General features: G+C 35.3%; 1 protein-coding gene across 3 annotated transcripts; it reads left to right on the top strand.

Annotated features, from left to right (window-relative positions):
• Nucleotides 1-294: 294 nt before the first annotated feature.
• Nucleotides 295-25,159, top strand: LOC132122806 (CD166 antigen homolog). 3 transcript variants are annotated; one of them, XM_059533227.1, is made up of 16 exons: nt 295-510; nt 15,046-15,152; nt 15,436-15,640; nt 15,757-15,821; nt 16,048-16,135; nt 16,442-16,615; nt 17,139-17,263; nt 17,375-17,504; nt 17,597-17,709; nt 17,843-17,969; nt 18,126-18,244; nt 19,984-20,113; nt 21,595-21,624; nt 23,213-23,327; nt 23,425-23,538; nt 24,037-25,159. In XM_059533227.1, exons 1-15 carry the CDS (start codon nt 456-458, stop codon nt 23,516-23,518), a joined length of 1,677 nt encoding a protein of 558 aa, XP_059389210.1. In that variant the 5' UTR covers nt 295-455; the 3' UTR covers nt 23,519-23,538; nt 24,037-25,159. The 3 variants fall into 3 exon arrangements, with proteins under 3 accessions (XP_059389210.1, XP_059389209.1, XP_059389211.1); XM_059533226.1 differs by having other exon boundaries at nt 23,210-23,327; XM_059533228.1 differs by lacking the exon at nt 21,595-21,624.
• The last annotated feature ends 1,254 nt before the right edge of the window (nt 25,160-26,413 follow it).

Genomic DNA, 26,413 nt, shown 5'->3' with positions numbered 1-26,413 from the left:
TTACTCTGGTTTTAATTAAGTTGAATAATTGCAAACAATGTTGCAGCCCCTTTGGAAATACTTCCTACTTCTGAGGAGATCCTAAGCATTTCGATTTTCAAGGAGAATTACATATGAAAGCCATGTTGTTTTCGAGGACTTCCAAATCAAACATTACGAGAATGCTACTAGTAAGCGCAGAAGATCACAGATAAGATAATGGATTTGTCATCGTGTTTTCTAGCAGGTTAAATTAGTCACACAGTGCAGAGGAGGGGCTTCAGGACAGACCTATAACCGCCCATCAGGCCTTCAGCAGATCTATCACGTGGGGAACAACCTCAAATTTTGAATTTCCTGTTACTGGCACTGACTGCGTATGTTGAGCTTTCAAAAACATTTTACACTAGCAAGTGCGCTTTAACTTTAACATAAGGATATTACTTGTCGAGACGGAGAGATCCAGACTGCCAAAGATGCACCGGAGCGCTCTTTTAAGGTGTCTGCTCACAATATCACTGATGAATCAAGGTAAGAGAAATATATATATATATATAATAGGCTATATGCCTATCTATTTTTTTTTTTTTTTTTTTTTTTTGCTTTTTTAGAATTTTGGGATGCATAATTTTAGATCGTCTCTTCTGACATTTACAATGAGCCTGATCAGTTAAAGAACAGAATAGTGTTTCTTTTAAGATCTTCTGAGAATGATCGTCTTTTTAAAAAGAAAACGCGCACACAATTTCACTGGGAGTTCTTTCCAAAGCTTTTAATTTGACAGACTTCTGATTTTCTATCTTTATTAGTAACAAAATATCCAGCATCGGTGGTTTTCTCCGTATAAAAGTAAGCTTTATTTCCATATGGGCTCTTTGTCCCCGCCCCTCCTCCTTGCACCTGTTTCGCTAGTGAGGAAAAAATGGTATGATATTGTGCTGCACGAATGAAACCTTGATGCTTTTGTTGTTAAAAGTAATTAATAACTGATCGGAGCCTACATCTGCCTCTCTTTGTGAAGCGATTGAAATTGCGTTGGTTTTCATAGCAACATTAGCATATTCAGGTGATTAAATAAAGGAAACAAAAGACCGTCTGGTTATTTTAAGGCACCAGCCCATCTGTCAATGCAACTTTAAAGAGACTCATTCACCTTTTGGGCTGGTGCTTAAAAGATTGTCGGGTTGGAAGTCAGACTTCAGCGTGTTGTGATTTTTGAGCACCTTGTCTTGTCCTTAGTTGTAAGAAACAAACATCTTTCTTTAATAATTCTTTAAACCAGTGCTGGAGAAGTTTGATTTGACTTATTAAAATAAAAATGTGTATTTTAATATATTACTATATTATGCAACTATTTTTTTTCCTGCTAATGAGTAAAATTTTACACATGGTTATCCTGTGATAAGTCATTTTTAGTACCCTAGGTAATGATGTTTCATTTGTGCATGTGGCTGCTTGTCTTCTAGATTGGCTTGAGAGCCAAATTGAGTTTACAACTAGTAGTTTAGTGCTGCATCTGTTTTTTGTTCTCTCTCTCCACCCTTCCCCCAAAACACACCATCTGCAATGTCACACCCGGTATTACTAGTTTAGCTGGTGGGTTTCAAAAAATTCACCTTTTCCCCTTGAGAAGTCTGTCCTTCATTGATGAACATTGCTTTGATAACAAATATCACTGTTTTTGAGTTCTGTTTTATATATATATATATATATATATATATATATATATATATATATATATATATATATATATTATACAGTGCAAAATTGTCTTCAGGCACCTTAGCATTTTTTAATGTATTTTGTATTGTAGATGTAATTTGCTTATTTTCCGTTATTGTGTGAAATGCTCTGCTTTTTATACCCTCCTTTATGGGCATATTATGTTTGATGAGACTGAAAATTTAGTTAGAAAATGTAATTTCAATTTCATTTTACAGGCAGAAATCTTGCTTGTAATCGATTGGCTTACCGAGTAAATTGAGATTATGTAAAGAGAAATGTATTCATGTTTTTTTATTCAAATGTGAATCATCCACTTAGAGTTACCTGTCTGCCCTGTTGAACCATCTAAATCCATTTTATAGTCCCATTATAAAAGAAAGCAAATAAAGCTCAACAATAGACTGTTTGCTTAGATTAGAATGACTCATTCATTCAAACATTTAGTAATATGCTTCCCATAGTGAAAGTACTACTGTGGAAATAGAAATACTATTGTTGTCCTCTAGCTTGTACTCTTTTCTTTACTGCAGAAGCACTTCTTTTTCGCAGTGGCCTTCATAGGAACCAGTTTTTGTCATCAGGCAAGACAAGAGAGCAATTGTCTGGTCTAAAGAGGGGAGACACAATGTTTTACCACAGGATAGGCGGGTGTGTGTGCTTAGCACTGGCGCTCTTGACTTGAAGAAATGTGTCCATTGAGATGCATGAAATCCCCCATGGCTCTATGTAACCTCCAGTGCACTTGCTTGGATCCACCCTTCGTGCATTTTGGGACAAAAAGTCAGGTTGTTTGACTCTTGTTATTCGGCTTCTCCAAGACCTCCTCTGGACCCCTGCTGACTATATTGTTCAGCAGGTTTTCTTTAACTAATGCATGTACAATTGCAACATCTCCTGTTGACTCTTCTCCATTTGTGATTAAATTCAACATAATACTCCCCACCGGGAGGCTGTTATCTCGCCCAACTCCTTTACGTGCCCTGCATTTAAAAAAAGACATTGGGTTACCATATGAATTACTGTAGCACATACTTCTGTTCCAATCATGCATTTTAAAAGCGACACTGAGACTGAAGTTTTAAGTTGTATGTATTACAAGAGATGCGTGCTAACCCCATTGAGTGACAACGTGACTGAATTTGATTTGCAAATATCTATTAACCTCTATCTGCTGTCTCCAACCTGAAAACTTCAGTTTTTAGTTTGACTAATTTTGCTAGTGAACTTTTGTTGCTTCTTTTGCAGTGCTTTGTTTTTATAGTAGCAGCTGAGAGGAAGGATCTGTACTGTATATGTTCGATTGAAAGCTCTTAATCCCGCACTGTTTGCACCGGGACTCAGGAGATTAAACTAGCCATTACAATAAACCCGCTGCTTCACTTCTGCTTGTTTCTTTATGTGTTAAATCTACATCTGAAGAACCCCTTTTAAGGCTTAACTTGAAAGATTATTACAGTCGTATTGAAATACGTTGATTTTCTATTGCATAATGCAGAAGTGCTCTAAATATCATTGGCTTCAACCGCGTTCCACATTGTTTTTGGTTGCATTTCTCACCAGTGACATTAATGCACGGGACTTATCACCTTTCACGGGACCTTCAGACTGAAGTTCATGGCAGCTTTCATTGGCCAAGGCCCGCCCATGAAGCCGTTTGACCGACATGTCAAACAACCAATCACAGTTTGTTTCGTTCATTGTCACGTTTCAAGGTATGGAAATGTCGCCACAATAACAGACTGGTGTGTAAAACTCAAGACATATTTAAAGATTCTATGTCGCAAACTTTAAATATTTCACATACTTTTGTAAATCCAGCATTTAGTTGATCCTGATAAGCGCTCTTTATCACAGTTGTAAACATGACTGCTTTCTTCTTTCGTGAGGGGTTTTGGCGCCATGGTATCTTTGTTTTCAGGCGGATCGTTAAAGAACGCGACACACGTCTCACGGAAATCCTGTAGAATTCAACCAATCTGATGATGACTTTGATACTATTGAAGTGTTTCCACTTTTGTGTCCCATATGCATCAGACGTTTAGCCAATGGTCTGTGGGCATGACTTCTGAGGCTAACACTAACGCACGGGTGCTGAATCAGTTAAATTTAACTGCATGTAACCAGATCTAAAAGCAACTATCTCTGTTCAATTTTCTTTTCATCTTGCCTCTGAACAATGCATAATAAAGTAGTGTTAATGAGTGCAGCTCTGCTTTGTTTACAGAGGCTTACCCAGGAAAAACTGTATAATTTCTGTTCATAAGCACCACCTGCTGTCAGATAGTGAATCTGCGTCTCATTCAGCTCATCTGCTGTTTCGCTCAGATATGGTTTATATAGAGTTTCACAAAACTAAATCAGACCATTGTTTTTTGCTTCAAATTTCTAAATTCTACACTCTAATTTAGATTAAAAACTACATATATGCCTCATCACAGACAAAGCCTTATTTTTTTTATATATTTTTTTTTTGTATAACTAACTTGTTTGATTTAAAATTTCAATTTAGTTTGGTTATATTTCAATTTCGCAAAGAAATGTGCCAGAACAGTCTTAATTAAACCACACCTTTTCATTTACTGTATAATGTCTTCAATCTCATTTTGTTAATAAAATCGTGAAATCAAAATCGTGAATCCAATTTAACGGTGAGTTGAATGAAATCGTTACATCCCTAGTTTGCAATGATCACCTGGCCTTAAAATTTACTGCCTTTCTGATCTGTGAGATGCATTTTATCAGATTTGTACCCGTTTGTTATCAAGTGGACAATTTGAATATGTTTTGTCATTTCCGCATAATATTTATTAGTTTACTTATCAGTTAAAAAAGCAGTTTGGCACAAGCAGGAGTGCTTTTGTATTGTAATATCAGCATGAGCATCAACTGATGCCAAGAAGTCGTTAAGGTTTAGATTCCTATCCGAAGTCAGTAGTAAAGTGGGATGCAAAGAGCAATTCATGCTGAATTTGAAGACAAACATCTTTCAGTTCAAAAGTCAGTTGTTTAATGACCCCCACTATAACGTGACATGGGATAACACATACTGATAGTAAAAAGGCTGGCTCTTTGATTGTGTTTCTTTGGAAATGTTTCCTTTTCTCTGCACTTCTGTCTCTTTCATATAATCCTTTGACATCATAACTTTGAAGTCGGCTTTAGAAAAGGAGATTTAAACTTGTCTTTAGTTTTCTTTATTTTGTGGGAACTTTGATGTCATCTGCTTTGAGCTGGCAAGTCTTCACAAGTCATAGAGAACCGCAACTGCACCTGTCCCAGATGTCTGTGCTCTCTGTCAACATGAGAGCCATACCTGGTGGCTTTCCAAAATGGCACAGATTTCTAGTGTTGTGTTGTCAACATCCGCATGGCTTAAATTTGAGGTTTAAGTAACATCAAGAGGCAACAGGTTAATTAGGGTATTGTGGCTTCCACTTCCTGAGTGTGTGGGTCAGTTAAAGTTATACGTTTACGATGATGATGTCTTTCATCTAAAGAAGGTATTTTCCATGCCAGCAGCTAATAGGATCATGTCCTCTCTATTGTAAGAGAGAAAAGGTCTCTGCTCTGGTAGCTCGTCATCAGATACCATTATTCTATTCAATGCATTGTTTAAATGTTACTTTCATGAAGTTCCTTCAAAGTATGCAGCATATAAATTGCATTTAAGCTCTTCTCTAGGTAGCTTTCTGCAGATATAGACCCCTAGGCTACAGGAATCATGAAGCAGGAGATGGTTAAGAACCCTTTGACCTTTTTTTACAGACCAGGCCAGTCCCTGGACTACACAGGAATGTGAAACAGATTTACTCTCTTGTATCACAGCATCATAGTGAAGAAAAAAAAATAGAGATCCGGCTAATTAGTAGTGATATACTTTCATGTCAGAGAGTTTTAAACCAAACACAATTCATGAGAGTTAATCACTAAGATAGAAAAGGCCTTGAGGTTGTACTCCTTAGTTCCGCTGTCTATTTTTTGTTGTTTCACTCCCTGCAGAGGGGAGTTAACCATTGCATATCACCCACCCACCAGCCATGCTTTCTGAAATCAGTATTTGCTCTGCTTTTGTTTACACAGCCAAAGCTGGTCTGTATACGTAGCCGAATTGTTATAGCCCCTCAAACAACGTGGGAGGCAGCCCTTTCAGAGCCCAGCCCGGTAAAAGAGCTTATTTAACTCTTAATATAAGCTTGCTGACCTCTGTGTTTGGGCACCAAATTTGATTGGTATCTCAGTGGCTGCAAGCAAACGCTGATGTTATGAATAGAAGGGGCCCTGCAGGATCCTGTGGAATGCAAATGTGTGAAGCCCTGACGCATCTGGGAGCAGGGAAATAAAGGCACTCTCTCTGTCTATGCAAAAATATGAGACACCTCGCTGTCAGAAAATATGTTCAACAGAACAACTTTGATGTTAGTAGTGTTGTTAATCAAAGATCACATAAAGCTTCCGAGTCTATATGCTTGAACATAAATTGTGAAGATCTGAAGTCAAGACTCTTTGACTGCCACAACATGCTCATTAGTTTTACATTTTGACGTATCTGTTCATCTTACACAGACTGTCATGCATATCTAATTACGTTTATGCGTGGTTAACTGATAACCTAGATGAACTTGCTGCAACAGTTTTGTCCTGAATTTCTTAATTGTTAGCAGGTTGTAACTCATAACTTTCTTATTTGTGCTGTCTAATAATTTATTAAAAAATACATTGATGCCTCTTTTATGATTGACATGGTTTTTAATATCTGAATTAAAATATATTGTAATATTTTTGAGGGCATAAAGTTCAAATGTTTTCATGTCATAATAAACAAAAAAAGCCCTAATAAAAGAGTAGATTTGTAATAATTGGTAATAAAGCAGTTTAACTTCTTTTTTTAGAAAAAAACAAAACATGAAAGATAATCTGATAATGTTACCGTTTTATGAGAAACTAAGGTTAATTAAGATTGTAAAATGTAATGTGGTGCGACTTCATATAAATTCTATTTATGAATTAGTAATTTAATATTTTAAATAATGCTTTTGCTTAATTTTTTGAAACCTTAACAATTATTTACTTATGTGCATTTGTTTTCAAGGTCTAAGGAAGATGTTTACTTGATAGTTTCACCACATGACATTTTTGTTTGTTTGTTGTGTTTTTTTTTTTTTTTGAAAACCACCATGAATATAAAAAGTACATTACGAACTTTGAGTACGTTTTATACTACCTTATAAAAGATTTTTCCTTTCCTTTTTTTATGGACACTTATAAATTTACATTCTCCAGCTGTAGTAGAATGAACAATCTGTCATAACTTTCAGCTAGGAAATTGATTTTGTGGTTAATGGACCTCCATGGAAACTATTTGACTATTTGGTTAATAGTTCTCTGTTAGTTTAATAGCTGCTCACGATTAGGGTCCGTTGGTGAATCCTCTGTCTCAGTATTTAATCTGCCATGATTTGCTGTCAGACACAGACATTCTTTAAGGTCCCCGGGGGCCCCTGCAATCAAATACATAATTTAGAACTTAATGGATGTGATTTCTGAGTGCACTTATCACTTATGAGTCCAACCTGCTTGAAGAGTAATTTCAGACCCGTTGTAAACTTAATTTATGATATTTTCAAGGAAGCCTAATGGCTCCTGCAGGTTGGAGTGTAATAAGGCAGGCTCCAAATCAATTCCTGGGATGTCTGTGTTTCCGGGATATTCACCATTGTGGCAGGCTGTCCTTATAACTCACACAATCACTTAACCGACTCATCCTAAGGTTAATGGTTTGTGAACATCCTCTCTGCCTGTGAGAGCCATTTTGAACCTATTCACCCTCTATATTACTTTGAGCCTTCTGTGGCATTCAGTTTGTCTGCTAACAGGTGAGATGTTATTAAAAAATGACCAAAATTTTCAGTCAAAATTAGATTATTTCTTTATAATTGATCCAAAAGTCTGAAGCCACTATTCAATTTGTTACAATTTAATTATTTTTTTCTCAATTATATTATTAATTTTTCATGGCTATATTATTATTATTATTATTATTATTTTTATTAGGAGCCAAGCACTGAAGCTACTAGTGTTGTCACGGTACCAAAATTTCAGTATTCGGTACCGATACCAGTGAAAATCCACGGTTCTCGGTACCAATTTCGGTACCAAAGCAAAACACAAAAATATGCTAATTAAAAATAAAAATAACTTTTTAGCACTAAAAATAAAACCAATGCCATGCTTTATACTTAATTACAACTGTGTTTAAAGTTTTTATACAAGTTATATAATTATGAAAACAGTAAACAAGTTTCACCCAAATTTTTTTTGTCTTTTAATTTATAAAATTTAAACACATTTTATTTTTGGTAAATAAAGGAGATTTGCTATTAAAATTAAAACATGGAAGAAATATTGTGATTTTATTTCTTTAAAAAATAAAGTTTTATAATTTTTTTCAACAGTAGTAGCAGTATCACATACATTTTACTAAATGATAGTAATATTTCTAGCACAATGCCTTTATGTAAAAAATAACTTTTAGGCCTAATGAATGCATATTTGTCATTTTAACTGAACTTAAGACTGGTGGTGATGCTTAAGATATTTTTGGTCATTGAGGGTTTCTCTAAAAAATAGTAATAGATCATATTAATTATTATTAAAAGACAATACTACTACTAATTCTACTATCATACCAATGTATATACAATGCACTATGAATTGATGAGCTGCTGGGTTCATGAATATTAATCACGTTGTCTGCGTTCGGTCAAAATGATTTGCTGAAATCAAAACAGGGACGGTAAGAGATCAGCGCATTTGCGCATTAGCTCCACCCACTACCGGAGAAACCGGTATGTCTTCTGCTTGTTAGAAAATGATTATGAATAATTCTATATGAACTCCATTATTTTGACTGGAGAAGACAACAAAGAATAGTTTACATATAGCGTGTCGATTCAGCGTGGTAAGACTATAGCTCTCTCTCTCTTTGCATGTGTGAGAAACAGCGCTATCAGTAAAGCGACGGTGAATCGTGCGCCTTCACAAAGAGTTTACAGAGCATCAATTACAGGTGCGCTGTGCGTCCATTGAGATGAACTGAAAAGTTCAGATCGCTTGATGGAGAGAGAACTGAAGCTCAGATGCTGAAATTAATGCAAGCGTCATGCGCTTCGGTCTATGTAGTAAACAAACCCGCACGTCTCTGCCATTCATTAATTCACAGAGACGCGCAGAACACGGATTGAAATTTCAAACAACTTTTGCGGCTTAACATTTACAGATACTGGTCCATATGGAGATTTGAATTTATGCTAACTTTGACAAATTCCATGACTGTCCATATTAAAATGTAAGTTTCATTTTCATGACTGGATTTTGAGATTTCGTCCTCGTTTTCTGCTTCGCGGAAATCATAGCGCTGAACCGGGTTTGAACGGGACCTCGGTGCTACCGGTACTTAAAGAAACCTGGTACCGTCACATAAAATTTTTTTTAGTACCGACTTGGTACCGAAGTACCGGGTCTTTTGACAACACTAGAAGCTACATTGGCACCTATTGTATCTGTAAGCATTCTTCTACTTCCGTTTCTTCGGCTCTTGAGTCTATGGCAGCCCACAGAACCGTTTACGGGAAAGTTGTGAAATTTGGCACACTGATAGAATATAGTCTCATCATTAACAGCAACAAATTTGTTGTCTCTAACTCAAACTCTTTCGTGCCACCACTTGTCCAACCTTTTACTCGTGTTGCTAATAACTTTTGAACTGTAAGGTCTAGAAGAAAAATTTATTTTTAATTTATTTTTAATTACTAAATCGTAGGGTTTATTTTTTTTTTTACTATTTTGAATCGTTAGAAAAACCTACTTTTTCAGACTCTTCCTAGACAGTTTGTCTGATTTTCACCAAAATTGGCTCAAATCATCTTAAGACCATGCTGGCTAAAAGTTATAGAATTTAAGTATTTTAATAACGTGCAAATTAATTTGACGAAGAAGCAAGTAAAAATGGACCTGGCTGTATCTCCACAACAGGTTTGGTGTATTGAGACCAAACTTTGTGTGTGTGATCACAAGCATGACCTGAAGCTACCTGCTGTGTCTTGGCACAGTGCCACCTAGAGATCCGGAGATAGGAAAAATGGCTACTTGTGTTTAATTAACTCCTGTACGGTTTGCCCAAAAATCGAAAAAATTTTGTCTCAATAGATTCAGCGCAACATGCTGAGTCAATTGATGTCCAATTGTCCCATTTTGGCCGTAAGACATTTAGAAATTTTTACTAAAATACAGTATTTTATGAACGCATTGGTGTATCATTCCAAAACTTGATATGGGTCATCGGCATGATGATCTGAAGGAGCCTGAGAATTTGAGTCAACACCACCTTGTGGTAAAATAAAATATTCACTAGGGCTGTCACTTTTAGTTTGAAAATCGATTGCACAATCGATCGGACCAACCAAAAAAAGTTTCGAAAATGAAAACAGGGAATCGATTTTAACCAAATATGTACACTATTAATTTTTAAATAATTAAACAATTAAAAAATATAGATGTAACAAAACTCACAACCAAGCAGAAAAAGAAAATAAAGAATTCCGAAAGTGCAGTATGCGTTGCAAAAGCTAGACAGAAAATACCAGCAATTTTACGCGCCTATAAGACCCAGTGACGTCGAAAGCGACCTCTTATGCTGCGTTCACACCAAACGCATATAGAGCGTCTGGCGCGAATGATTTCAATGATAAGTCAATGTAAAGATGCGTTTACGTGCATCTGGAGGTCTCGCGGCACGGTAGATGCGAATTCGCCTCATTCGCGCATCTAGTTACAGGAGATTCTGAGTTATGAAAAGGACCATTGCAAGCTGACAGCGACCGACTTTTGTGGTGGAAAATTGCCAGTAATACCCCCACCTTGCGCAGCTGTACCTGAGTGTCCCTGGGACATCAGTGCGGTCGGAGCACGTCTTCTCAACAGCTGGACATATAGTGAATAAAAAACGCTCTGCTCTGGACCCCGAAAATGTTGATCGACTTGTTTTCCTGTCCAATAAATTTGTAATGGCCCTAGCCTTTTTGCGCATTTCATTATGCCTGCCTAGTGCCGCCTATCCTAAGTGTCTGTTACGTTCAATAAAAACACACACATGGCCTGTTCTCAAGTCCATTTAAAGTTAGATTTTTTTAACAGTTGTTTGAAATGGATTGAATCATTATTTAAAATAATCTTGGCGATTTTTTTAATTGCCTAAATCATAAATGCAGCTGGGTTGAAGCCTGCAGTGATGTTTTTTTTTTTTTATGGCAGCCGTCCCCTCTGCATATATATTTTTTCGAGAATGTTGCACTCCTGTTGCTGTTTGTTATTCTGTACGAAACTTCATGCCAATAAATAAGAAATATTGCTGACTTGTGCGTTTCCAGCGCTTTCTTTACGTTCGTCCGTTATTTGACGTTGAAAAAGGAAACGTCTTTTTTTAGACATGGAAAATCGATTTTACAATCGATTCAATGAACACTTATGTCTTAAAAATCCAAAATGATTTTTTCACAAAAGTGACAGCCCTAATATTCACATGCTTATGGCTTTGGGTGTGGTCAACTTATTGTAACCTTTTAAGACTCCTGAATCTTTGGTGAGTCCAGTGATACCAAGCATGCCAGGTTTTGCCTTATGGTTTGTGCAACGTTGCATTTTAGTGCTTAAAAACTATTGCCAATATCTTAGAAACCGTTACTCCAATCGACACAAAACCACCATAGGAAATTCTAAAACATAGCATGTAAGATAAACATTAATGCCCAGTTGCCAACATTTTGATAGTAAGTGGCAAAAAATGCAAACAAAGTCAGCCATCAGTCATTTTTTCTCTTCTCATATATAAAAATGTCTATAACTACAAAACAAAATGTGATTTTCAGCAAATTTGACACTCATATGTATGGACACACTCTAAGGACAAATCCCACATTTGGTGGGATCATGCCTCTTGGTGGCACTATAATTGAACAAAACATGAAATTGACATTGACTACAAAAGAGCATTATGATATAAAATAATATATTTTATGAAAGCATTGGTGTACCATTACGAAACTTTGTATGTACTATCAAGACCATGACCTGAAAGTACTCAGTTTTGAGACAGTGCCACTTTGTGGTCTAAAGTTAAAATGAAATTTCAAATAAATACTAATAGCTTTCTGTGAATTTTGCCTATTGTAGTGAGACTGGTATTAATTGATTCCTTGGGTCAAACTTGAATCATATCATCTTCAAATCATGCTGACAAAACATTGTGGATTTTGTGTTGATAGAAACCAATGTTTTTGCATACCACAGCAACAAATTTGAGGCATGATGCCAAAATGACACTTGAGGCCGTATCTCTGCAATGCTTTGACATATTGACACCAAGCTTTGTGTGTGCCATTGTCAACTCAAAGAGAATACACCACATCGATTTGATAAACGCGCCACCTATTGGTCAAACGTGATAAGCCAATAACTCGTATAACTCCTGGTTGTATTAAAAATTTTCAGCCATTTTGATTAAAATCATCTTAAAATGGCTTCAATTACTTTTCTGCAGTTGGTCTGATGCTTGCTTCTATAGTGCCTGGCCCCCTAATTCACTTAGCGGTAAGCCCCTCCCCTCGAACGCAGAGAAGCCAATGGCAGTCGAGTATCAGTTGCACAGGGAGCGAAACTCTGACATCTTTAGGGTTCAGCGCCATAGAGAAACATTGAAGGATACGAAGCTTTCATCGCTTCACTGGTGTTTATGCTAAAAAATTGGAAAAACAATTTGCCAGTGGTACATCTGGGAGAGGATATTTTATTACTGTGAGATTCTGTTTGACCCTTCAAACACCCTGTGTCTTGGGACATTGTGTACCTGTCTGATCTTTATGTGATAAAACTAAAACATTATCTGATTATTGCCAAATGAGGTTATGCTTATTTAACTTGTATTTTCCAGACGGACTTGTCTTTCACTTCTGAAAATGCAGCACCGTGCAAAATAAAGTTGAACTTAGAATGAACTGCACCCTTTGTGTGCCTCATTCTTTGGTCCCAGGTACCTGCTCTCCTCTTGAGAATAAATTCCAAAAATGTCCCTAGGCATTCAACCCCAATCCCAGTGAAGACAAAAACATTCATTTTCTTCTCGTCATAAACTGTAATTATTTATTTTATTTATTTCCCCCCTAAAAATCTCAGCGAAAATGTCAATTTTAGATTTACTTTTTTTTTTTTTAAATTCAAAAACTTTAACAGGCTTATCTTAAAATAAGATTTTATATTCTCAGTTTTCAGTGTGGTCTCAGCCCAACAAGACCATCAGCACTGTTTTCAATGAGCATTGCTCTTAAGAGTGTAAAAACACTTGAAAGCCCTGTAGTCCATATGCTTTCAACAACTGATCTGGTACCACGCCGCTGGCTGTGGGATGTTTTCCATCAAGAGTGTTTCCAGTGGAGAGTTTTAACAACAGGTGCATGAAGAAGCTTCTGCAGCGGCACCTGTTCATGAAACAAAGAGCAGCAGGGCCATGAGGGGGTTGGGAGGACAGTGTCATTTGTTTACTTCACCTGGTGCTGGTTTGGAAGCTCTGAGGGCACGCTGACACTCGATCCTTTTCTCTTTTAGTATCTCAGTCAGTATCTGTGTGCTTTCTTGCTACTGCAACTATAAATCATGTGAAAAACAGACAGCTGTAAGACAGAAATCTTATGGGGTAGATCATCCAGTTGGGTCCAGAAATATTCTGTTACATTCAAGGGATAATATACAGTCAGTTGGTGATAAAATTATGGCTCATTGTTTCATTCTGAAGGGGTTTATTTTTGATGTTCTCTCTTAATATATGGCTACTTGCCAAATAAATAGATATAAAATGTTTTTTGAGTTGAAATTTATTTTAAAGTATTTTTAAGTATGTGTTTTGTTTTTTTGGACCGGAGATGGAAGATTATAAAGAAACACAAGTTGCTACAGATTAATTTTGGGATTAGGACAAACTATAAAATAGAAAAAAAAAATTGTACTCTACTGTGATGTTATTGACAACTAAAATGCAAAAAAATAATTGTAGTTAACTGAAATAAAGCTGATATAAAATAAGTAATGAAATTACTGAACTCAAACTGAAATAAAATTAAAGCTAAGTAGTAATATTAGAGAACCTAATAAAAATTTACAAGCACATAAAATTACTAAAACTTCAGATGAAAACAAAATATAACTGCTAATTCAAAATACAATGTAACAGTAAAAATATATACTGTGTCACTATTTGGAGAATTATTGTTTCATTATACAAACTGTTAGAAATAGCTCTATAATCATAATTGGTAGCAATGATAGCTAATTCTTTAATAGCTTATAGTATTTTTTTCTTTCTTTCATCAAACATGTCACAACAGCCAGAAATTTTCTTCGGTTTTAAAATCCAAAACAAGTTGTTTCAGTCAAGCATTAGGTTAAGTTTCTTGATGCGTTTCGGTGGAATTTTGGTGAAAGTATTCAGTTTTGTGTCTCAATCTTATCTCATACTACAATTATCAGACATTCTATTGAGAGCTATCCATCCCAAATGTTGACGACCCTTTCTCAGAAGTGCAGCTGTGACACAACAACCAGTTTAACTGGTTTTGCTGTTTGTATAAAGATCGTTTTAAGATCCTTTTTTGAAATTTGAATATTTAGTTTTAAGGTGAAGCCCATATCAAATTCCTGTGTAATGAGTCATGATTGAAAAAGCATAACATTTATTTGTACATCAAACGCAGCTGTAGTGTAAAAAATTAGATGCACAGAAAATGGTTGCTTATTTTTCTCCCTAAAAGCACCTATAAAAATAAAAACAATCTACATTAAAAATGTATGAACTTGAGTTTATTTTTATTACCTGTCCATAATGTTAAACTGTATCACAAATACTAAATTTCTAGTAGTATTTAGTGACTGTTTATCAGTAAAGTACAGACTCTTGGCCTTTAACAAACATGAGTGCTTGGAATTTGATTATCAAATCATCCTGCAAATCAGCCAGGCAAAATTGTTCATTCAAATAATATTAAAATATTAAGGGTAAGAATAAAAAGCTACTGCAAACACCCTCTTAAGTTTCAATCAAAAATGTAATTGCAAAAAACAAACCTATAGCAATATGGTTTGAATGTGTTCATGTGCACAATGTGTACTTGTATACAATAATGTTCACTTTAGGTTTTGTCTGCTATGTATTGCATGTGACCTTTACAGGATGTTTTCACAAACACATTGTATTTACAGTGATTTCTTTTTAAAAAAAATTTTTATTGTGCATTTTAGTGAGTGGTTTGGAAACTCTCACCTGCAAGTATGGAGACACCATTGAAATCCCATGCAACAAAGGGCAGCTCGATGAAACAGATGTCAAATTTGTTAAATGGAAATATGTAAGTTTGAGGTTCACTCTTTTTATTTATTTCGGCAATGTGAAATTTTACCAGAATTTGAAAAATTTCAACTATTTCCAAACAGGTTTCCCCAAAACTACTGCCACTTCTTCCTCTGCTATTGTTCAGACAAACTTCTCTAATTCCTAGCTTAATGGCTAGAACCCTTAAAAATTGGCTGAATTGTTTTGAGAGCACAACAGAGCCACGGTGTAACACTTAAACAGAAATCGTATAAATGTTGTAATTGTCTTTGTTAAACATGCTTTTTTTTGCACAACAGGACAAAGATGGCAACATACTGGTGAAACAAATGAATCAGAATGCCACTATTTCAGCTGATGTCAATTACAAGAACAGAGTCAGCATTAAAAAAGATTTCAGCCTTGTCATCACACAAGTGACCATGGCCGACCAGAGAACCTTCACCTGCATGGCTGTGGGGAAAGAAGACCTTTTAGAGTACTCTATTCAACTGACCATTTACAGTAAGCATTGTACACAATAGCACTGACCAAAAACTAGAATGTTTTCACAGTTGGATTCATTTATGAACTACTTTCTTCAACAGTTTCCTCTGTGTTTTTTCTTTTGTTTTTTTTAGAGGCTCCATCGCAACCCAAGATTACAAACCTAACGACTGCAATGGTAGTTGGCAAACCGACTATGGTAGGCTGTGTGAATTTTATTTCTGGTTTATATATCATATACACATAAACAGGACAACAGAATAAAATGTTATTTGCAGTGAATACAGCTTGAATATGCAATAAAAACTCAACAAATTCTTATGTGCCATATATGGTGAAATGCAGCGCTTTGGAATTCCTCTCATAATATCTGCATTAATAATCCATTTTCCTTTTCACAACCATTTTAATGTTTGCCTTATCAGTTAGCACAGTGTCGTACTGAAGGTGCCAGTCCAGCTGCCAACATCACATGGTTCAAGAATAAAACTCCTCTTATGACTGATGGAGCAGGTAGAGTGAAATGTGGTGGAAGTTATAGTTCATCCAATTATTTGCCTTCATTTACCCTCAGTTCATTCCAAATCTGTATGACTTTTTAAAGCTCTTTTCCATGCAATTTCAAAAAAACTTGAAAAAGCACAATATTAATAGCATAAAGGTGGTTCAGATGTTCTCCATCTGTGTTCCAATGAGAAAAAGTCATATGGGTTTGGAACAGCGTGAGAGTTAGTTCCAAATGATCAAAGAGATTTGTATTCTTTGGTACTATATTTTATTTCCCTTGATTATCATTTTCTTTTTCTGTTTTCGTTTCAGCCATTAAAATCAATACAAATTTGGATGTTGATAAAGAGACGAGACTGTCCACGACAACTTCAACCCTTGAGTATACAGCAGTGAAGGGAGACATCGATGCCAAGTTCACCTGTCAGGTTCAACACATCTGGTCTGCAAACATGGATTCCTCACCTCTTGTCTTCTCTGTGAACTGTACGTTTCTTTCTTATACTTCTTTATAGAAATTCTTTACATTAACATTGTTCCTATTTGGGCCATTTTAGCAAGTTTCTAATCCTAACACTTCCACTTTACTCCATAATTCAGTTCCAAACATTGTCGCTGAGAGCAAATGTATTCAAAACTGAAGTTGTTAATGGTCTAATGTTGAACATACTTTACTGGATTATTCAGAATGACTCCCTTTCCATCTGAAGTAGCCACGAGAAAGAGGCCTTATCGGAATCAAATGGCTCGTTGAATTTCGTCCAATTAAGATCTGTAATTTGGCCTTTCTGGAGCAGGGCATGTAGATGTTGAATGGGGTTTTGTCTTGCCTCTGGCTATTAAGTGAAGGTACTAGCCCCAACGCTAACTCTCAAAAGCAGTTCTCACCATGAAAACACTCTCAAAGCCTCAACCCATGAGCTGAAGGGCCTCTTCTGGCTCATAAGGAGCTTTTCTGAAGTGCTTTTATCTGCATGGGCCCGGCTTTACACATACCCTCTCTCCACAGACCCTACTGAGAAGGTCACTCTCCAAGTTGTGTCCCAGGGTCCTTTTAAGGAAGGGGACAATGTGATCCTCAAATGCACAGCAGACGGAAACCCTCCACCTTCTAGCTTCAACTTCTACATCGACGTAAGTCTGCTCTGTAACTCATTTTTCTCTCTGTTCCTTCGCTTTCAGTCAGAAAATTGAAGACTGCTTTTCTACTTAAACCACTGCTAAACTGGTCTTTATCATCTGTAGGGAGAGGAAAATACTGTGGACTCCAACACGTACACCTTGACCAATGTCACCAGAGAGGACACTGGAGATTACAAATGTTCACTAGTGGACAATGAGGATATTGCGGCTTCTGTACCCATCACAGTTGAATGTAAGGAAATACTTGGAGTCTGATGTTTTTTTTGTTTTAGTTTTTTGGACATACCTTATACGACTATCATTACTCTTTCTCTTTGCTCAAAGATCTTGATGTGGTCCTTGGCACCACTAGTAAAATTGTTAAGAAACTTGGTGAGAGCTTGGAGGTGACTGTAGATGTTAAAGCTTCAGGAGCGGCACAAACATCTTGGAAGAAGGTAGAAAATAAATGTCTCTTTATAAAATATATGCCATTTGAAAACTATGGCATTCATGATTGCTTGTCCCTATTAATAAAAATGAATCATTTTGTTACTTTCTAGTTATTGAAACGTTGAAACTCTCTTTTAGGACAATGTCAAGCTGAATAGCCTTCCCAAGTTTGACAAGTTGACATACTCAGACTCTGGTATGTATGAGTGTGTTGTTTCCATGGCTGGCCTCAAGGAAACACGGACATTTGAATTAGTAGTTGAAGGTAAGTTTGCAGTGTAGTTCGTATATAATTTGATAAAATTGAAATTTAAACTGCTTTAACAGTTGAGCACAGTTCAAAAAGACCAGACCATTGTAAATCAGAGAAAAGGTTTTGGAGAAACATTTTTGATGGATGATGGCATGAGTGTTTTTGCAGGTCCTCCAGCCATTACGAACCTGATCAAGGAGCATGGTGACAGCATGGCCAAGGTCCTGAAATGTGTGGCTGAAGGCTCTCCAAAACCCACAGTACAGTGGAGTGTCAATGGCACAAGTGTAAGTCTGAACTATCTGACACATTATTATGAAGTACTCTACCTTTAAAAAGTTATTTTTTAGCACTTTTTAAAATGTCTCTTATGCTTAGCAAGGCTGCATGTATTTGATCAAAAATACAGTGAGAGCAGTAATCTTGTGCAGTATTATTACAATTTGAAATAACTGTTTTCTGTTTTAATATATTAAAAAAAAATAATCTATTCCTGTGATGTCATTGCTCCAGTCTTCAGTGTCACAAGATCTTTTTTTTAGAAATAATTCTAACATGCTGATTTACTGCTCAAGAAACATTTATCATCAATGTTGAAAACAGTTGAGCTGCTTCATATATTTGTGGAAACGGATACTTATTTTCAGGATTCTTAGAACAGCACCAAATTGAAATGGAAATCTTTCATAATATTTTAAACTTCATTATTGTCATGCATTTGATCAATGCAATGCATTCTCGCTGAATTAAATTAAAACACACACATACACAGTTAAGATTTATATATTTTTGTCATAGACTTCTGTCATTTTATCAAACAGAATGAAATGTTTTAGAATTAGAGAAATCGCCTAATACACCACAAGATACATATCACAGAATTCATCAAATCCAGGCCAATGCTCATACCTAATGACTTTCTGGAGCAGAATGAGGATCATGATGATGATGATGATGATTATGTGACAGGGAGCTGGGTTGTATTAGTTAAAAGGATTTTAACAAAAGACTAATATGATATAAAGTGAAACTGAGGGCAGGAAAAACCTATGAAATTCTTACAAATGAAAATGATATTCCCAAGAAAGGATGCTTTGTTTAGACAAAAAAACAAAAACAAAACACCTGTAATATTTCTTAATAAATTGTCTGTTTTTATGTTCAAAAAAAAAAAAAAAAACACAGGCCATTTGCCAGGTGTTCATGTTATTCAGTGCATATCACCACGGGACAAGGCAAAATGGCAGGTTTTTTTTTTTAAATGGAGTGGAATCATTTATGTTCTCTTGTGATTTGTAATGCTGGGATATAAGAAAACTAACATGATTTACATCTTAAAATTAAGTATTTTTGTGTATTAACCAAATGTATTGTGTAACAGTCTGCTCTTTTACCTATAAATATGAAATATTTATTATTATTATTATTAAAACCTGATACTGAGCCTTCCATAAAGCTTTTGTTATGGCTCTTTTTGAATTCACCCTCCAGGTTTTATTGCTGCTTTCAGCAGTGAAAGAACACTAATGAGCCAGCAGCACATTTGAGCTGATAAAGATGTTCTCACAGTGACAACATACATGTCTGTTGTTAAACAAAGCAGCTATATAACTTATCTTTAAGCACTAGGATGAGGTCACTATTCAGACACACCAGGCGACTAGTTCGCCGGAGTGGGTGTGTACAGAGGAAGCTATTAAAAATAATGAGGCTTTTACATACTTCCTGTATCATGTGGTTTTGTACTGGTACAAATTGATCTGTCAGTGCAAATCCTTGGATGTCAGAAGTGCATTACCTCATTGACTGTGTGCAGTCTATCTCTTTTCTAAGCACAAGCTTCCCTAGAAGAGAATTTACTTGTGCACAAAGCAATATCGCTCTCTAGTGGTGGTTATATTCCTTTACAAAAAAGCTTGTACTTGGCAAATCATTGTTTTAAATATGCCACATCATCATAGCCATGAATACAGTGGTAATGTTTAGTCTGATGTCATTTAATGGATGTTACATGCTGTAATTGCAGGATGAAAGTGCTTATGAGCATGGCAAAGTCACATACAGCATCACTATCATTCCAAAGGACAATCTCAACGTGTCCTGCACAGCCTCCAATTTCTTGGGCTTTGACATTAAGAGCATTAATGTGTCTGCACGTAAGTGTAACTTCTTTCCACTCTCCTATCTGACTTCTGAACCCTCGTGCATCACAAGATTTTTCTGTTAAGTTGTTTAGAAGTTTAAAATCATTAAGACACAACTGTTAAAGAACCAAATATTTGTTATTGCAAATGTAGTTTGCATCTGAAAAGATGTATATTATAAAGTCACATCTCACTAAGATCATGTTTATTTGTTTAAAATTTACTTTGCATCAAAAATAATAATTTAAATAATAATAATAAAGACTTTTCAATGAGGTCAGTGTGGCTGAAGGCTCTCCAAAACCCACAGTACAGTGGAGTGTCAATGGCACAAGTGTAAGTCTGAACTATCTGACACATTATTATGAAGTACTCTACCTTTAAAAAGTTATTTTTTAGCACTTTTTAAAATGTCTCTTATGCTTAGCAAGGCTGCATGTATTTGATCAAAAATACAGTGAGAGCAGTAATCTTGTGCAGTATTATTACAATTTGAAATAACTGTTTTCTGTTTTAATATATTAAAAAAAATAATCTATTCCTGTGATGTCATTGCTCCAGTCTTCAGTGTCACAAGATCTTTTTTTTAGAAATAATTCTAACATGCTGATTTACTGCTCAAGAAACATTTATCATCAATGTTGAAAACAGTTGAGCTGCTTCATATATTTGTGGAAACGGATACTTATTTTCAGGATTCTTAGAACAGAGGTCCTGTTAGTTAATGCATGAGCTAAAATTAACCAACAGTGACTAATTTATGTAACAGTATTTACTGACACTTGTCGATGATAGTTAATATAAAAAAAAGTTGTTACAATAAAAAAAAAGTAATAATTTTCGTAATATGTTAGTAAATGTTAAAATTAATATTAAGATTAATTAATGCTTTATTTTTGTTAGTCATTGTTGTTAGTTCATGTTGACTAAACTTTTTGTAAATTGTTACTATACTAACTATAATAATACAGTAGCTTTTATGTGTTGGCCTTAAAATGTAACATTTTAAGATTTAATACAATTTAAAAAGAAGTAATAATTAAAGTTTTGTCTAAATGATTTGGTTGGCATTACCTTCCAAGCTTGGGTAATATAACATGATAACATAATACAACAGAAAAACTCTTGTATCTTTATTTGAAGTCACCTTTCCTTCTCTTCTTCTGTTCTGTTTGTCGGGATGCTGGTCTTTTCTCTGACACATGCTTTCACTTTACATGACTGAAATCTTTTGGCTAACCCTAGACAAATGTGTTTTATTATAAAACCATCCACAGCTGTAAGCATCTGGATTCCTGTATTTATGTGCATTGCCGTTTCATTTGGGTTATTTGGGAAAAAGTAAGAATTAACATGCAAATGTCCATTTAATCCATCTTGTTATTAGAATTTAGATGTGTGTATAATTTCTCCAGTTCTGTATGCAATGGACTTTTCACTTCATGAGAATTCAAAACAAATGGAACTTAATATGACTTTATATGTGATTACAGTTGATGAGGACGTTACAATGGACAAACAAGGTAAGACACTGAACTGTTATACAATCAGGTATGATCTGTGTATGGCTTTGCATTAAACGGGAAGAGGGGACAGTGTCTTTACTCAATTTAATAAATGCTTTGTGTGCACAGGATAAAAGAATACATATGCATTTAAAAAAAAAAAACTTTTTCAAAGTTGCTGAGATGTCCAGCATCCTGACAAATATTGTAATTGGCCATCAGCATTTTAGTTATTTAATGGTTTATTTAAAGGGATAGTTCACCCAAAAATCAAAATTATGTAATTAATAACTTACCCTCATGTTGTTCCAAACCCGTAAGACCTCCGTTTATCTTTGGAACACAGTTTAAGATATTTTAGATTTAGTCCGAGAGCTCTCAGTCCCTCCATTGAAGCTGTGTGTACGGTATACTGTCCATGTCCAGAAAGGTAAGAAAAACATCATCAAAGTAGTCCATGTGACATCAGAGGGTCAGATATAAAATACATTTTGGTCCAAAAAGTGTAAAAACTATGACTTTATTCATCATTGTCTTCTCTTCCGTGTCTGTTGTGAGAGAGAGTTCAAAACAAAGCAGTTTGTGATATCCGGTTCGCGAACGAATCACTCGGATGTAGTTCTTTCGGACAGTTCGATTCAATAAACCGGTTAAAGAAAACGGTTCACTGGTTCTTTTGCGCTCGACGTAATGGCGTCATTTGCGATGATTGCCCTTGATTCAAGCCTCGGTTTACCTGGGCTCACATTAGCACAGAATCAGTTCAGAATCAATCACCAAAAGAATCCGTTCAGTTCAGATGCTCTGTGTGTCAGTCTGCTTCACGCTGAATCACACATGCGCAGTATCATCAGCTCCTCGGTTCTCGAATCGGACACGTCTGACAGAAACGGTTCTTGACTCGTGAACGAGTCAGTCTATTGTTCGTTATCTGGCTCGGCTCAGTATTCATCTTCAGTTCTCTCTTCACAGCAGTTCAGTCAGTGTACTGTTTGAGTACATGAATTACTCCGGGATATTGGTTTGTTTTAACTCAGAGGGAGTGTCAGCCACATTAAAAAAGTTAACAGCTTAAGTCATTTGTGGATTAATGCGTATTGAAGACGCGAACCGTTTAAAATGATTCAGTTCGATTTGGTTGAACTGGTTCAAAAAGATCCGGTTACATCGAATGATTCGTTCACGAACCGGATATCACAAACTGCTTTGTTTTGAACTCTCTCACAACAGACACGGAAGAGAAGACAATGATGAATAAAGTCGTAGTTTTTGCTATTTTTGGACCAAAATGTATTTCCGATGCTTCAAAAAATTCTAACTGACCCTCTGATGTCACATGGACTACTTTGATGATGTTTTTCTTACCTTTCTGGACATGGACAGTATACCGTACACACAGCTTCAATGGAGGGACTGAGAGCTCTCGGACTAAATCTAAAATATCTTAAACTGTGTTCCAAAGATAAACGGAGGTCTTACTGGTTTGGAACGAAATGAGGGTGAATTATTAATGACTTAATTTTGATTGTTGGGTGAACTATCCCTTTAAGGACTCATCCAGTTCATGACCTATTCTGAATGTTTTATCTCTGTGTTTCTTAAGCAGATCAGAAAGATGAGTACAGTGACCAGACGGCTCTGGCTGTTGGCATAGTTGTTGGTCTGACGCTGGCAGTTCTCGCGATAGGACTGGCCTACTGGCTGTATATGAAGAAGTTCAGGTACTGAAGACATTACCATTCATCACATGTTGCACATTTGCACTATGCTTTGATTTGTTCAAAGTGGAATATTATGTAACATTTAATCTGGATGTAGGCAAGGATCCTGGAAAATTGGAGAGAAGGAAGATGGTTCAGCGGAAGAGAGCAAAAAACTAGAGGAGAATCAAAGCCAAAAAGCTGACGTGTAATGTCAAAGGAGCCATTCAGGGTGAGACAACAAAAGATTTCTGAAACCAACTGAACAAAACCAGTCTTAAGTGTCAATATTTTGATGTATACATAATCCGAAAGCTGAATAAATAAGCTTTGCATTGATGTATGGTTTATTAGGATCTGACAATATTTGTCAGAGATATAACTATTTGAAAAACTGGAATCTGAGGGTGCAAAAAAATCTAAATACTGAGAAAATCACCTTCCAAATTGTCCAAATGATTTTTAAGCAATGCATATTACTAAACAAAAATTAAGTTTTAATATATTTATGGTAGGAAATTTACAAAATATCTTCATGGAACGTGATCTTTACTTAATTTTCTAATGATTCGATAATTTTGACCCATACAATGTTTTTTAGGCTATTGTTTAAAATATACCCCAGTGACTTAAGACTGGTTTTGTGGTTCAGGGTCACATATATACATTTTTATAGACATTCAGGTCATATGTATATTTTAAAATATTTATCAATCTTGTCTTCCCTTAGGATTCATTTGAATGTAATCCCTTTTTCCACTAGAAGGAGTGAAAAATTGGTGAAATCTGTGAAAAATAATCAGAAGATGTAATGGAGGACCAGAGTAGCTGTGTCAGTTACATATCCACCATCGCTTTTTAATATGTCTGTGCCTCCCCTATGGTAGGGATTTAATTAATACTGTATGTTGTAAAGTATGTGAATCTTATGCATTCTGAACAAGCCTGTTCAGAAACCTGTGTCTGTAAAGTGTTCATTCATATTGCTGGGTTTCATATTTGAACCATCTGGAAAAAGCCCTAATAACACACAGTACATAATCTGTGGCATGATGTGGAGCATGATATTCACGTTTATACGGAGCACTTTAAGTCAGTCAGTGAGAAAAATTATATGCCAATATTGTACTTATTTGGATTTAGAAGACCATTATTTACTATAATTTAGACTTTATATGCATTTTAATAAATAATGTGACCTACAATTTGAAGTTAAAATGTCTAAATAGGACATTACATAATTAGTAATTTCAGAAGTAAGAGAATATTGCAGAAACCAATGCTTGTTTAATGAAAACTATGCCCTTTGCTTGGATTACCATACAGATTTCAAAGACTTAAAACCATGTTAAATTAGTTTCTTACTGTCACACTTGTGTACCTATGTTGCCTTTTTTCAGCTCTCAGTAATGTATATATTGACACTCACTCTTTTCTCAGATTATCACCCGTTTCCGTGTGTTCTTTGATATTTCATTGTTTCACCGCAAAATTGTATGTGATCTGGTTCATGCATTACTTGTAAATATGGTTAACTTCTTTTTGTTTTTGCTTTATTTATATTGTTGAGGTTTAGCTAAATGCCAGTTTTCTGACATTAAATCAGCTAGTTTTAGTCAGTTTTTCTGAATATATATATATATATATATATATATATATACCTCTGTTGCTGTTGAATGTTACAGTACAATTAATGGTATTTACTTGCAGATTTTAAATTCAATCTTTCAGTTTGCATAGTGGTTGCTGCATTTCCACACTTCAGTGTATTGTACCTGCATTTAATCCACTGTCAAAGCCAAAGAGGTTGAATGTGGCCATGCAAGTATTGTACATACTGACCATTGTTTTGTACTCTTAGTTCCAATAAAGTGTACATTTTTAGAAAATATTTTTTTTTGTATGCTCCGTTATATACTGCAGTTTTACACTGTTTCTGAAAAGTTGCTTGCAACGGCCATTACTGCAGTCTTCAGTGCCATATGACCTTTCAAATTTATTCTAATCTGATTTGTTGCTTAAGAATTATTTATTATTTTTTATTATTATTGATGTTGAAAACCGTTTTTGCTGCTTCATATTTTTGTGGAAACTATGAGATACCTTTTCCAGGATTCTTTGATGAGTAGAAAGTTAAAAAGAGCATTTCTTCGAAAAAGAAAGGTTTTGTAACGTTATAAATGTCTTTATTGTAACTTTTGATTAATTATGATCAATGTTTGCCCTGTAATTTCACAACTGCAGTTTTTATTGCATTAGGTTTTGACTGCTCAGTTGTCACTCATCACATCACATCACATCAATATTCATCAAAGCATGTAACTTTACAAATTCAACTGTACCCATCCAGGTCTAAGACATGAAACATTTAAGTAAAATGACAACAAAATTATCATTGATGGATATTTAATTACATTTAAAATTGGCCGATATATAATATTTCTTAAATTCTGTAAAGGTTGTTAATGTCTTAACTATTCATGACTGAATGTAGATGTATTTGACAACATTACAAGTAGTGAAAGTATTAATAATCTTGATAAATATATTTTTAAACACCATGCTAATTTTTATTTCGCAGTGTTACAAAATAAAAAATAGAAGAAAATAATAAGGAAAGAGCTACTCAGTTGAAAGAGAAATAGAAATGGTTGGGTACCTTAAAATAATTGTTCCATGCCATCGGGATCAGTTATAATAATCCCATAATAATGATACTATAAAAAGCATTAAAAATAATCCAAATCCATCTCATCTGAAAAGTTAAGGCACTTTGACATTGTCATCCACATTATTTGATGGCTCATAGAAAACAAGTTGGCAAGGACAGCTGGACACTAGGGATTTAGTTCACTGTAAAGTATACTGTTTCTTTATATAAATTCAAGAATAGTAGAAATGTATTCCAATGGTTACCACTTCAGTCTCTTTTTTTTTTTTTTTTATTCCTCAACTGTTGCTGTCCATGGTGCTGTAATGACCAAATGAAGATTCATATATGCAGCTGATTTATGCAGGTTTAATAAAACAAAATCAATATTACCTCAAATCACAATAATTTTTTTTACCCAGACAATCAAATGGCTGTAAACAATTATAGGCCTGAA

This window comes from Carassius carassius, chromosome 41 (assembly GCF_963082965.1).
Source record: "Carassius carassius chromosome 41, fCarCar2.1, whole genome shotgun sequence".
Lineage (NCBI taxonomy): Eukaryota > Metazoa > Chordata > Actinopteri > Cypriniformes > Cyprinidae > Carassius > Carassius carassius.
Note: the sequence above shows the minus strand (reverse complement) of the source record. Positions and strands in the feature narration are given on the sequence as shown.

What these genes read in the sequence shown, in the direction of transcription:
- LOC132122806 (XM_059533226.1), top strand. Translation starts at nt 456, where the DNA reads ATGCACCGGAGCGCTCTTTTAAGGTGTCTGCTCACAATATCACTGATG. An exon ending in AATATCACTGATGAATCAAG is followed by an intron (nt 511 to 15,045) that starts GTAAGAGAAATA and finishes TGTGCATTTTAG; the next exon opens with TGAGTGGTTTGGAAACTCTC. An exon ending in TGTACCCATCACAGTTGAAT is followed by an intron (nt 17,505 to 17,596) that starts GTAAGGAAATAC and finishes CTTTGCTCAAAG; the next exon opens with ATCTTGATGTGGTCCTTGGC.